The sequence below is a fragment of the Heptranchias perlo genome, chromosome 7 (genome assembly GCF_035084215.1).
Source record: "Heptranchias perlo isolate sHepPer1 chromosome 7, sHepPer1.hap1, whole genome shotgun sequence".
Classification (NCBI taxonomy): Eukaryota; Metazoa; Chordata; class Chondrichthyes; order Hexanchiformes; family Hexanchidae; genus Heptranchias; species Heptranchias perlo.
Genome location: NC_090331.1, coordinates 67,753,048 through 67,766,842, shown reverse-complemented (window position 1 = coordinate 67,766,842; position 13,795 = coordinate 67,753,048). Strand labels below are relative to the sequence as shown.

At 40.8% G+C, this 13,795-nt stretch overlaps 1 protein-coding gene across 3 annotated transcripts in view; it reads left to right on the top strand.

The window, feature by feature from the left end:
* Positions 1 to 13,795, top strand: part of pgap1 (post-GPI attachment to proteins inositol deacylase 1) — a 109,943-nt gene that overhangs the window by 31,063 nt on the left and 65,085 nt on the right. For all 3 annotated transcript variants that reach the window (XM_067987777.1, XM_067987778.1, XM_067987776.1), the window contains 6 exons: positions 2,429 to 2,504; positions 2,609 to 2,682; positions 2,795 to 2,846; positions 4,298 to 4,361; positions 6,565 to 6,673; positions 12,854 to 12,892. In XM_067987777.1, coding sequence (XP_067843878.1) covers positions 2,429 to 2,504; positions 2,609 to 2,682; positions 2,795 to 2,846; positions 4,298 to 4,361; positions 6,565 to 6,673; positions 12,854 to 12,892 — 414 coding nt within the window. The remainder of the gene's footprint in view (positions 1 to 2,428; positions 2,505 to 2,608; positions 2,683 to 2,794; positions 2,847 to 4,297; positions 4,362 to 6,564; positions 6,674 to 12,853; positions 12,893 to 13,795) is intronic.

Sequence of the window (13,795 nt, the reverse complement as noted above, 5' to 3'; positions counted from 1 at the left end):
TCATCAGCGAACATCCCCTTTTCTGACCTCATAATGGAGGGAAGGTCATTGATGTGCCAGGTATGACTCCAGCCACTGGAGAGTTTTCCCCCGATTCCCATTGACTTCAATTTTACTAGGGCTCCTTGGTGCCACACTCGGTCAAATGCTGCCTTGATATCAAGGGCAGTCACTCTCACCTCACCTCTTGAATTCATCTCTTTTGTCCATGTTTGGACCAAGGCTGTAATGAGGTCTGGAGCCGAGTGGTGCTGGCGGAACCCAAACTGAACATCAGTGAGCAGGTTATTGGTGAGTAAGTGCCGCTTGATAGCACCGTCGACGACATCTTCCATCACTTTGCTGATGATTGAGAGTAGACTGATGGGGCAGTAATTGGCCGGATTGGATTTGTCCTGCTTTTTGCGGACAGAACGTACCTGGGCAATTTTCCACATTGTCGGTTAGATACCAGTGTTGTAGCTGTACTGGAACAGCTTGGCTAGAGGCACAGCTAGTTCTGGAGCACAAGTCTTCAGCACTACAGCCGGGATGTTGTCGGGGCCCATAGCCTTTGCTGTATCCAGTGCACTCAGCCGTTTCTTGATATCGCTTGGAGTGAATTGAATTAGCTGAAGACTGGCTCTTGTGATGGTGGGGATATCGGGAGGAGGCCAAGATGGATCATCCACTCAGCACTTCTGGCTGAAGGTGATTGTAAACGCTTCAGCCTTGTCTTTTGCACTCATGTGCTGGACTCTGCCATCATTGAGGATGGGGATGTTCGCAGCCTCCTCCTCCCATTAGTTGTTTAATTGTCCACCACCATTCACGACTGGATGTGGCAGGACTGCAGAGCTTTGATCTGATCCGTTGTTTGTGGAATCACTTAGCTCTGTCTATAGCGTGTTGCTTCCGCTGTTTAGCATGCATGTCGTCCTGTGTTGTAGCTTCACCAGGTTGGGACCTCGTTTTGAGGTACGCCTGGTGCTGCTCCTGGCATGCTCTTCTACACTTCTCATTGAACCAGGGTTGATCCCCTAGCTTTGTTGGTAATGGTAGAGTGGGGAATATGCTGAACTGTGAGGTTACAGATTGTGCTGGAATACAATTCTGCTGCTGATGATGGCCCACAGTGCCTCATGGATGCCCAGTTTTAAGCTGCTAGATCTGTTCTGAATCTATCCCATTTAGCAAGGTGGTAGTGCCACACAACACGTTGGATGGTGTCCTCAGTGTGAAGATGGGACTTCGTCTCCACAAGGACTGTGCGGTGTTGGAAAGTATACTTTCCAGAGTGTGCAGTGCATGAGTTCTAAAGAAAGCACTAAACCTGTAATACTTCAGCAGTAGAATTGTCAGACACCTCATGAATTATTTGTGTTGCTCAGCTCCTGTAAGGAACAATATTGCTTTCCAAAATTGACAGATGCGATGTGGTGTAAAGTTTTGATGTAGAATTTTGCTGAGTGTGTGTGTACTTAATTCACATTATTGAGTTACGTATTGGATCAGCTGAAGTTGTCAGTTGTTATTAAAAAAATTAAATTTGCCCAGGCGCCTTTATGCTGCCTGAGGACAGCAGTTGACTGATGATACTATAGTTCTGTGCACTGTGCTTTATCGATGATTTCAGATCAGTTTTGCATACTTTGATCTATATATCTTGTTTCAAAAAACAAAAGTTGTAGAACAAACACCTCAATTGTTCAGTAAATTTTACAGTTGTTTCCAATAAAACTGTGCTTGTGCTGAATCCAAAAACAGCCTTTGATCTCTGTTTATGTAATATCTCAAGGATATGCAAACATGTCAAAAGAGCGTGACCTTAAACTAGGAGATTTATTTTTATTATCACATTGCAAAGGGATGCAGTGGAAAACCTTGTGCTTTTATACACATATTGTATAAGTATATAAACAGCAAAAGTGTTTCACATCTTAGCTGATCGGTTAAATTCCCTCTTTGTTGTTATAGAAGTAAGAGAATAATTACATTTTCAGTTCAAAGAAAATAGTTAATTTCCCCAGGCATCATTCAGTCACCCATAGGCGCCCCCACTGCCACCTCCCCCCTGTTGTCGCTTTATTTGACTGGGAGAGTAGGATAATATTGGTAATGAGCTTCTCAAAGGCTGCCACTAATTTTGTTCTGTATTCATATAGCAGGAGATGTGTCTCTGATAAACAGTCATCCTATAGTTTAATTTGGCTAATAACCTTAAAATGCACCTAAAGAGGAGAATCAATTTTGGAATATCATTTGAGGCTCTGATTTCAACTGGAGTCTTCAACCTTTTATTGCTGGTGATACTGAGACACCACATTTGTGTTTTGCGAATCATTTCAGAATTTTTTTGTGTTGGATGCAGAGGAGGTAAAAGTATGAAGAGAATGCAATTTCTATGCTTATAAATTCTATAATTTTCCTGTTGCCAATTCTTCCACAGTTCAGTATAGAGTGTGAATTCTTGACAGCAGCATCCAGAATGATGTCCACCCCAGTGACAAATGTCCTGTCTTTTGGTATGTGTTTTTCATTTTCTTCCTCTATTACATTTATTTCTGAAAACTTCATTAACTGTATTCATAAACTGATTTGAGAAACTAAATGCATTGTTTTCATGTAGGTGCCTCTGCCAGCAGAGTTGTTATAAACTCTACAGGTCTAATGCACAATGTACAGCTTCAGGACTTTAACAAGGTACTGTACTACACTGCACTGTGTTAGAGTGAGATTTGTGCAGCACAGAGTCTTATTTCAAAGTGTGATCCAATAACTTTCACAAATCCTAATATTTATCTCTCACGTTTAGATATATCAGGCTTTTGAAATCCATGTAGAGAGCCACTGCCAGTTCCCCCATGGTAAGTTATCATTCTGAAGTAAGTTGTATCAATGTGTGCAGATGTTTATTATTGTAAATCATTGAGCTGCATCTGGACACTTGGGCATCATTAGGAGGCGTTCTTAATGCACAAATGTGCCCGGGACATATGTATCCAACCAAGGATTCTTCGTCTCTATGGCAGTTCTTGTTAAATTGCAGCCCTTGAGAAATTATCTATTTTCAAAAAAGCTTCTGTATAGTTTGGCATATGGTGCAGCACACGAGGTACTGGGAAAAGGGCGTTTATTTTTATAAGGAATTTCTAAAATGTTGTCAATATTAATGCAGAGACATTTAGTGCCACATAACATTATAAGATGTAGTTATCTTGATATTGGGCCATCGTGCAGATTTTTTGACTTTACTGCTGCCTATGTGTTTTTAACATCGATTCCAACAGACTGATGGTGCCAAACTAGAGGGCATGGTGAACTGTGGAGAATATGACAAGAATGTATATTTTTGAAAAATATCTTCACAAACATATAGCACGACATTAAGCATAAAGGTTTATCAATCCTAAAATCTGAAAATGTGAAATTTATTGTAAATTAGGATAACATAGATGCAATTCAGACTTTAGTTGCGCTTCATTTTATTTGTCTTCATTGCAAAGTTTGATTTTATTCTGGTTTTTAATTGTAACAGTTCCTCCCTTTCTATCTTTGCTCAAATTATGTGTATTATCTTCTCTTTCCTCCTTCTCGGTTTCCCAACTTACACACCATACTTTAGCCAAGAGATTGAGCAAGAGACCGCCTCCTAGGCCTCTAACTATGGAATTTACAAACTAGTCACTGGATGTGTGAGTGTAGCCAGGTTAATTTTTTTTCTCCTTTCTTTCTGCTGCTTGCTGCTTATTACCTGAATGGCATGCTATGGGTGGGAATTCATGATCTTCCAAGATCAGGAATTCCTGTGCGTTCCCACTTGCACTCAAGCTCAGGTGTCAAAAAAGTTTATTTTAAAATCTTATACGAGAAAGATCTGACATCAGCTCTGGTTACCATACTTATTACCATCATTGTGTAGCAACATTTGATCCCTGAGGAAAATGGCAAAACATAAGGTGGATCTGCTGAAACTGGGAACGGAGCAAGACCATTACAACCATGCTTCATGAGGTGACCGCAGAGAAGCATGGAAAGTTTGAATGCTCGCTGATTTTCGTCCACAAACTCCCCAAGCAGACATTGGATCTGAAATGCTGACAACACCCCTACTGTAAAGATTTTAACAGATCATCAGCAAATCCTGAAGATGTCTTAAAACTATCAGCTCTGAATAGTTTTTGCCATTTTTAAGATATAATTATTTTTACCATGTAACATCTTCAAATTGGGTATTGTTATCATACGTTCTAGATTAATGAAAGTGGTTGTGTTTTTCCAGATGTGTTGTTACATGAAACTCTTTCTAATCTGACAGGGAAGACAACTGACGTGTACAGGTTTCATGTGCCATGGTCGCATGAAGATTCTGTCGTAACAAGGCCGGTATTACTTTATGAATTGTTAGACTTTAGACTATTTTAAAGCAAAATATGAAGATTTTCATGTGTAATGTATGGTTTCCCTTTCTTTCTCTCTCCTGTATGTCTTACTTATGTATTCTCCTTGTCCCCTCACTTCCCAAGGAGACTTGGAACCAGAAATGGGGCTCTGACCTTCTGACCGCTGCAGCAATTATCTTGTTATCTCTGTCTGGGTACAAAAGCGGGTGTGGGGTCCGGGGCTGGTAGGGAAGGAATGTTGGAGTAGGGACTGAGACTGGGAGGGCTGAGGCACTGAAATAAAAAGGAGCAGGAATCTGAGATCTCGGTTGGGGGAGAGAGCATGGTGATTGTGAAAGACCAAGGGACTCGGGTCTGAGTTGGGACACACCTCTCCCCTGGGCTGGGTTAGACTGTCTTGTTGGTACTAATGCACTGGCTCTGGAACTAGAACCATGACTGGTGGTGTGCCCAGAGTTTACTACGATGTGTGCAGATGAGAGAGAGTCCGGGGGTCTGAGCTGGACGGGAATAGGGAAGGCCAAGCCCTTGGCTGGGAGGGAGCAGTGAAACCCGGGGCTGAAGTGGAACAGAAGAGTCTGGGGGATTGGGGGCAATGAGGAGATGCAGTGTGAATGCTGGGTTGAAGTGTGGGAATTGGTGTCTGGTGAGTGATAGTACATTAACAATCTCAAGCTCAGCCCAGACCAATCACAGGTGAGATTTGGTTCTCACTGATGAATCAGTTCTCTGGAGATATATAGCCAACGATGAACACCAGATTTTTTTAATACACACTGATAGATAACATTAGAAGTAGATTATTAGAAAATCTTAATATATTTATAACCCTTACAAGCCCTGAGAAGAAATTTGTTCAATAAGATACCAAACTAAATTTTAAATCTTCTGACTGGCAAAATCAATTTCCTTCCTGCTGTAGGTATCAAAATACGAAAGCAATGTGTATGTAATACTGCAGTTGCATTTGATCTCTTTCTCAGAAAAAACTCCAGAAAACACTATTTAATGCAATGGAACAAAAGCATGCAATTAATTAATGATTTCCTGTCACTGACCTTCAAATTCTCCATTATAACTTGATTTTATAGACAGTGTTGCAGAATGAAGGGGTTTAAAGCACTTTATATGGCGTATCTGAATTTTTTGCCAACTAAGAGGGTGGAGAGGGGTTGAGTTGAATTAGTGGTTGATGACTGAAGCAGTAGGAATTTGGCATTCGTTGACCTTATCAGCCTATAAAATGGAAAGTATGGGCAAATCATGTGGACCTAATTGGAACTGAAAGAGCAGGAAGTGGGAGTTTGCTAGGCTGCCAATAATTCCTTGAGTTCTACTTATGTTTCAGTGTGAGAAGGAGGTGGTGAAACTGTGGTACTTTCGTCTGAAGTGTTTTGCTAAGATTTGTTAATTAAAATATACTTTTCATGATTGGATATGTTACTCAGCTAAATATTAGTACTGGCATTCATCTGGAGCGTGTTTAAATGATGCTCCTTCACTTGTATAAAAGAAGCAATGCTTCATCACTTTTAAAAGAGCTTTATAATTCTTTCCCCCTCATCAGGCACAATTTCTATTTGAAAGGGCACACACAGAACTATTCATATTTCCTGTTCTGGAATCAGTAAGACCTTCCAATGCTATATGCTATATCTTTGGCCCTAAGCTCTGGAATTCCCTCCCTGAACCCCTCTACCTCTCTCTCCTTCTTTAAGTTGTTTCTTAAAACCTACCTCTTTGACTAAGCTTTAGGTCACCTGTCCTAATATCTCTTTATATGGCTTGGAATCAAATTTTGTCTGATAACGTCCCTGTGAAGCTCCTTGGGACGTTTCACTGCGTTAAAGGCGCTATGTAAATGCAAGTTATATATTGGCTTGTCATTTAAAAACTGAAATTTTTCATTTTTAGTTAGAATTTAATGTAGTCTTGACCATCTTCCGAAGTTTTTTTTGGCATTTTTAGACTACTGTATGTCCATTTTTCAAATGACTGGAGCCAATATGACATGTCTAACAGATTAATAAATGTGAATTGTGTCTGATGAGGTAAAGAGGCTTATAAAGTTCCTTTAAAAATGACAAAGTATTGCTTCTTACATAAAAAATCTGCATCAACTTTATCCATTGGTAAGTTGGTTTTCCGTATTGAATTGTAATTAAGACTATTTTAATTTCAGTGTACCATCTTCCACTGTGATCTTTGCCAAACTGCACAGGGCACGACCTGAAAATGATAACTCTGTACCAGAGTTGCAACTTCACACAGCTAGAAGTTGTCGATATGAGGTAGATCACAGGCTTCTTTTGGTCTTCTACTTTTGCCCTTTCAATGAGTAATTTTGCCCATGAAAGACTCTGAAGTTTGGACAAGGCAGAACATTATAATAATGTAAGGGTCTACTGCATGCTTCACAACTTTGTCCTGCAAAGAGGCATCATCACTGGGGCCTGATAGAGCAGCAAAAGTACTACTAAGAGGAGCAGGAGCAGCTTGAAGAGGTTGTGGAAGAGAACCCGATGTTGACTGCGAGGGTCGTTGAGCAAGCTCTCACAGAGGAGATCTTAACTTGACTATGTACCCCTGCATTAACAGTTCTGTTTACAACTTCCCCATGCACTCCACTAATATGCCTTCACCGGCATTGTGTTAAATCTTCCATGCCAATTAAAATTTTCTATCCTTGCCACCTAATGAAACATGCTGCCAAAGCTTTCAGATCAACCAGATTTTTAATAACCAAACGTATCATGTTTGAGTTTGTTTGCTTCCACAATGCTTTCCCTTAGTGGCAGAGTGTGATGCATGCGCTCTTAAACCTGGTATTATGCTTTATCTACACACTTAGAAATGTGCGAGGTGGCTGGATGTTTTGTGTGCATAAGAAGTGGCCCTCATCTCTGTGCAGCTGAGTTCTGAGAGACAGGCTGCACTACTCCCACAACTGTGTGGACAGCCCAGTCCTGAGTGCTTTCGATCACCTGCAGTTATTGCCGGGGGCTGGCAGGAGCATCTGAATGCCATAATGTACCGAATTCCTGCCATACCCTTGCTGCTGGCCATTGCCTGACCATGGACACTAATCTGAATGACAACAGACCTAATGACACCAGTTAGATTAGTGAAGTCGTGCCTCATGGTTCTCTTAAGGTGATCCTCAAGCCTGTTGAAGACAGAAGAGATTGCTCTTTCCGCTCTGGAACCCCAGACCTTTCTGGCAGCAATTTGAGCATCCATTGAGCAGCAGTGACTGTCTGTGAGGGGACTGGCAGGGGTTTATGTTGAGTACATCCTTAGTATGACTAGAGCCATAGTGGACTGTAGTATTGTACAATCATCACACAAGACTGCACACGTGGTTAGATGTCACCTCTATCTGAGCTACCATCTGCAGCAAGCTGCATACCATAGTCACCAATGATTGCACCAACATGATGCCCAGAAAGCAGCCTTTTAAAAACAGATCCCATGAAGTCCAGATCCCTAGACCCATGCTGTGTGTCCCATCCAATGCACTCCTGTTGGCTCTCTGTCTAAATCCCACAGAATATGTCTGAGTTGGTACTTCAAAGGGATAAAGTGAGTAGTGGTGTACGCAGGCTCACTGGGGACTATCTTGGCTTCCAGCATAGCTGAGAAAAAGAAGCGGGAGACCTATTACCATGGTGTAACGAACAGCTTTCACATACTACTTTCAATAGAATGAGTGACATGGTAAAGTACTTTGGTGAAGATGAATGAGAGAATCTGATGAGAAGGAAGAGTGGCAGAATATTGTAATGAACCCTGAGTTGGTGTGAATCCTCCATCTACCCCATCTGTAGCACCTTCTATGGCCTTTCCAACATTCTTTATGGGGAAATCTACACTGCTGTCTCTTGAAGTTTGTATTGTCTTAGGAAAACATAGCTGCTTCCCAACATTAGACCTTGTGAAAGAAGCAGACAAACAGATCAGGAGGTTGAGATGATCTGAATGAGGTGTTTTAAAATAATAAAAGGAGTTTATTAGGAAGTTAAGGAAAGATTTATCTGTTTAGTGGGAGAAGCCAGAACAAGAGGTCATAATCTTAAAATTGGAACTAAGGCAGTTTAAAGTAAATCTTGGAAAAAAAATGTTCATACAGGTTGTGAGAATGCGGAATGCATTCTGGCAAGAGGGGAATATTTGCTTGAGAAATAAAGGTATTAAGGCAGATGGAAAGAGCAGAAAATTGGGATTGTTGAAGGTAGAGCTATCATGGGTAACATCATGGCCAAGCAGGCTCAATGGGCCGAATGGCCTACTCCTGTTCCTTTTAAATGAGTTTTGTAAACAATTTTACAACACCAAGTTATAGTCCAGCAATTTTATTTTAAATTCACAAGCTTTCGGAGATTTTCTCCTTCCTCAGGCAAATGTTTCAAGAGCTCCTTGAAGCCTACGCATTTATACATATAGAACAATACATGGTGTTTACAGACTGCCCCTGCAACTGCCCGTTGCCAAGGCAATCACCGTGTTCAGACAGAGAGGTGTCACCTGCAGAACCCCCGAATACACATTCAACAAAAAAACAAACAGGGAAAAAAAAACAGAGAAAAAAAACAGAGAGAGGCAGAAACATCCGGAAGGCAGAGAGAGCCAGCAAATGACCCATTATATTAAAAACAGATAACATTTGTTCGCTGGTGGGGTAACGTGTAGCGTGACATGAACCCAAGATCCCGGTTGAGGCCGTCCTCATGGGTGCGGAACTTGGCTATCAATTTCTGCTCGACGATTTTGCGTTGTCGTGTGTCTCGAAGGCCGCCTTGGAGTACGCTTACCCGAAGGTCGGTGGATGAATGTCCATGACTGCTGAAGTGTTCCCCGACTGGGAGGGAACCCTCCCAGTCGGGGAACACTGAGGACAGAGCATTGGAATACAGAAAACAAACCTTTATCATGGATATTTCAATTTAATACTAACATTCTAAGATCTATAAAAGGTTTTGACAGAAAACTGACTTCTGGTCATTTGAAATGAAAACAAAAAATGCTTAAAAGACACAGTGGGCTAGTTAGCATCTCAAAGAGAAAAGACAGGTCAAGATTTGGGCTGAAACTCCTCATTATGTAGGCTTACTGTTTAATGTCTGTATATTGTCCTACATCACTCACTGCTTCATAGACCAGACATTTTTGACATTGTTTTTAGAGTTGTGAACTGTGGCTCAGTGGGTATCATTCTCGCCTCTGAGTCAGAAGGTTGTGGGTTCAAGTTCCACTCTAGAGACTTGAGCACAAAATTGAAGCTGACACTTCAGTGCAGTACTCCGTAAGAAGGGCAGGGGAGATCTCCTCGGTGTCCTGGCCAATATTTATCCCTCAACCAACACCTAAAAAACAGATTAACTGGTCGTTATCACATTGCTTTTTGTGGGATCTTGCAGTGTTGCCTGCTGCGTTTCCTACATTACAACAGTGACTATACTTCAGAAGTACTTCATTGGCTGCAAAGTGCTTTGGGACGTCCCAAGGTCGTGAAAGGCGCTATATGAATGCAAGTTTTTTTTGACACCTGCAGTGTTAAATTTCTGGGGATTGTGTTGTGTAAACCCCAATAGCAGTAAGAGCATGCAACTATAAATGGTGGCAGTTCCAGCACGTGCTTCTCAGTGTAGGTGAAAACACATGTATCTTTTGGAGCATTTGCACCAATGTAGAGGAGACATGAGGCTGGCTTTTCCTCTGTGATCCCACCTGAAACTTAGCAGGATTGTGGTGGAAAATGGGCCAAAATCAAGTGTGAGGCCTACCATTACGTTCCTGCCATGAGCTGGGTTTTCTTCCCCCGCCTCTGCTGAAATAATTGCCGGCTGTCCCATGCCTTCCTGCCACGTAAATATCAGTGAGGGGGTTGGGGAGTGGCGGTAAGCCACAAAGTCAATGCTCGGCGGGAGAGGGCAGTACATCGATCTTTCCTTGTGGGCTGAGACTGGAAAAAAAATGTTGCTGTCCTCTTTGGGGCTCTTCTGCCCCCTTTAAATTTATGGCTGCCTCTTTGGATGCAGTAGTCCCATGCAGCACTGGCAGAATTCCTCTTTTTGGCAGCCCTCCCTCTTTGCGGCAGAGAGCCTGCCCTCCATCAATAATGAGCCCTGTCCCAGGAAAGCAGGTGGGGGTTACAGGAGGAGGATCACAGTACAAGCAGAAGTCTCACCCTGCTACTACCTCACCAAAAAGAGGAGAAGCTTTTTTGATGTGGGTGGTGAGATGTGTGTGGTCCCAATACGCCACACCATGGAGTAGTGAAATGCAGGCTTATGGTGTGGTCCTCCATAAAGTGAGTTGCCAGAGTCAGCTGTGCTGCCTTGGGGAGTTTTGAGCTGAGGCCACATATTGCCTCATAGGAATGGAGGAATAATCATCCTGAGGTATTCTTGTGCACATTTTGATGGCCAGTTTCAGAGCGGAATTGGCAGACATCCTGGAACAGATCAGTCACTGCAGTTTTGGCTTTGGATGATACGCAGACCCAAGAAATGGAGGAAGAAAATAACCCTAAAGAGATGATATGCAACTTCCGCCAACCTCTTCTCTCCCCCCATCCCAGAAAAAAAAGGAAGCATTGGTAAAAATATTAAGGGGTGAAAAATGGTTGCATAGAAAGGGTGATCTAAAAGAAAAGCATCCAGGAAAGCAGTTTGTGGTAATATATTTTACAGAGATAAAACAACCACACTGGTCCTTGTTGCTATGGTAACCTTAAGCATAATCAGTAGTGATGGATCGGTTATATCTTCAGAAATACTTGTGAAATCTAGAGATGCAGCTTGCGATGGGTTATAACTTCTGTAGTGGTCACTGGAGAAATTAAGGCACAAGGAAACAACAGTCTGGTCCAACTGGAATCAGTTGCTTGCTCTTAGTTTCATTCTTATGGGTTACATTTGCCAGGTAAGCTGAATATTTGCAAAGGATCCTCCCAAAACCTGTTGCCAGAATTCCCCATTTAGACTTCTTCATCTGGGATTGCAGTTCATCAAGCTACTTTGAAAGAGAATGAATGTGCTGAATATTAAAGTAATTATTCTCAATTCTCTTAATGAGAAAAACCTATTCAATGAGAAACAAAAAATGCTTTTGTATATCCATTTTGACAGGTTCTAGGTTCAGCCTTTCATATAAAATTCGCTTGTAAAATTCAAAGGATCTATTAAGGTAGTTTTAAGGAAGAGAAAAGCTAATGTTTTGTACTGCACTTAACAATTAAATAAATTACTGAAGATTATGGTCTTCAGTAAATACTGCATCTTTCCATTAATATAAAACACAAAGGAATTGAAAGGGGGAGGATAGGAGTTGAAATTTCAGTTCATTTAGCTCTACTGCAATTAGTTAATGGCTTAATGAGAGCTGTTACAACATTAGGTTGTAATTGGGCATCTTGAAAAGATGTTCACAGATGGTGAAACCTTCACAGTATGCAATAGCCTTCATTATATTTTGCTGAATTTTTGTGTTGAAATAAGCATTGCTCCTATCTATTAATAAGAATTTTTTTTAGCAATGGTGTTTCTCATTTTATTGTTAAAATCTTCATTGAACAGAATATATTGATGTTACTGGTAATAAACTTGTGCAGTGTAAAGAAAGAGCACAACATAATTGCTGTTTATGCAGAATATCAGTGCTAATTAACTAAAATTTAAAAATTGGCCTCCTGGAAATAGGGTAAAGCCCTTGTGAGTTCTAATTAAATAATTGCAGCAGAATTAAATGACCGGAGAAATCATCTCTAAGGACTCTTCTTTTGTGCTCCTACTATTAACAGAAATATAACGCACAGTAAAGGACCTAATCTACAGTAATTTGATTTTAAATATGAGACAAAATATAGATTTTTCTTTCTCTCAAAATTATGGCTCTCAATAGATCCATTGAATTTTACAGGAAGTGAGTAATTTCAATTCCCTTGGACTGTCAACCCAGGTAGTTCTTTGAAGCCAGTATACTGGATAGTGTTTTCCACCTTACATGTCAACATAAATATTTCATAAATAGATAAAGAACAAAAATTCTTTTAAAGTTAATCATCCTCTTTGTAACTGACTTTTTAAAGGAATCCTGATTAGTAAGATACCATGTTTACGTATATGGCTTGCCACAGTTCTCACTACAGTTTTTGCTCCTAAGATGCCACCAAATTATAACAATTATAAACGTGGGCTGGACCAAGTTATTTCACAGTGAATGTCCAGTGAATGAGAGCTGAATCCCATTAAATATTAATACTTGAAGAGCAACACAGGGACCCACGGGGTGGCTACATTATGAAGAAGTAAAGCTCCATAAGTATTTTGAATAAAAATAATATCTATGTTCACTAAAATCATTTTAACATTTTTAAAATTGTGACATTCGTTTACATGTTATTACTTGCTTTGTCGGAAATCCTTATTTATTTCTGCATCACAATCAGAATTTTGCTTGTTCCATTTTAGATAACCATCAGGACATCTTTCTTTGAAGTACTTGGGCAGGTAAGGTGACTACATTTTAGTTTACGTTTTATCCTTTTTCATTAGGTGTTGTGAATACCTTCTGCGTGCGTACATACAATTAAAAATATTTTCTGTTCAACGTTTGTGTAGACGTCATTTTGGTGAAAAATCTTGTGCTTTTTGTTAATGGGTGCAATATTCCTGGGTTTAGTGCCCAAATAGCACCTGAAAAACCAGTGCAATGCAGAAGAAGAGGGAAATCAACATTGACAGCTGCTGAAGTAATTTGCCTGGGCCTCTCCTGAGCATCAAACAACTGTTTCCCTACCACAGAGTAGGAAACCCGCTCCTGACTGTACACCTGTTCCATGCCACTTGGAATAAAACGAGAAGCCTCATGGTCAAACCAGCATCATCCTCCTGTTCCTAGCACCCTCATTCTTCATACCCGCACTTGTTTTCCCTGTTCCTCCATATGCTGCTTGGCACAGCAGTGCCAAACTCTTACTAACTTCCTGAAAGATAGAGGTGTTTAGATTGCTATCATTCACAAGATGGAACCATTAAGTTGACATGAAGACCATCAACATGCAAATTACAACTTCTATCATATACACATTAAATTAAAAGTGTACCATAAGTCATCAGAAGCGGGCACTATGAAAATCTTGCCCCTTTAAAAACACACAGCACTTCTGAGCCTTTCCTGGGGACTTTTACTGTAGCCGCCCCTATTATGGTCCAAGCCCCAAATTGCTCCTGATCTTCCTGTCCTCTAGCAGTGCTCAAAATCCACCTTCCTGTTTGTAATGAAGACCATCAGGGAGTCCCAGTGCTCCCTTACTTATACAAAACTACACACAATATTCTAACTGATTTGTATAGGTTCAGCATCACCAAGGGGTCATCAATATATGATAGTCACTAATAAATCCAATAAAG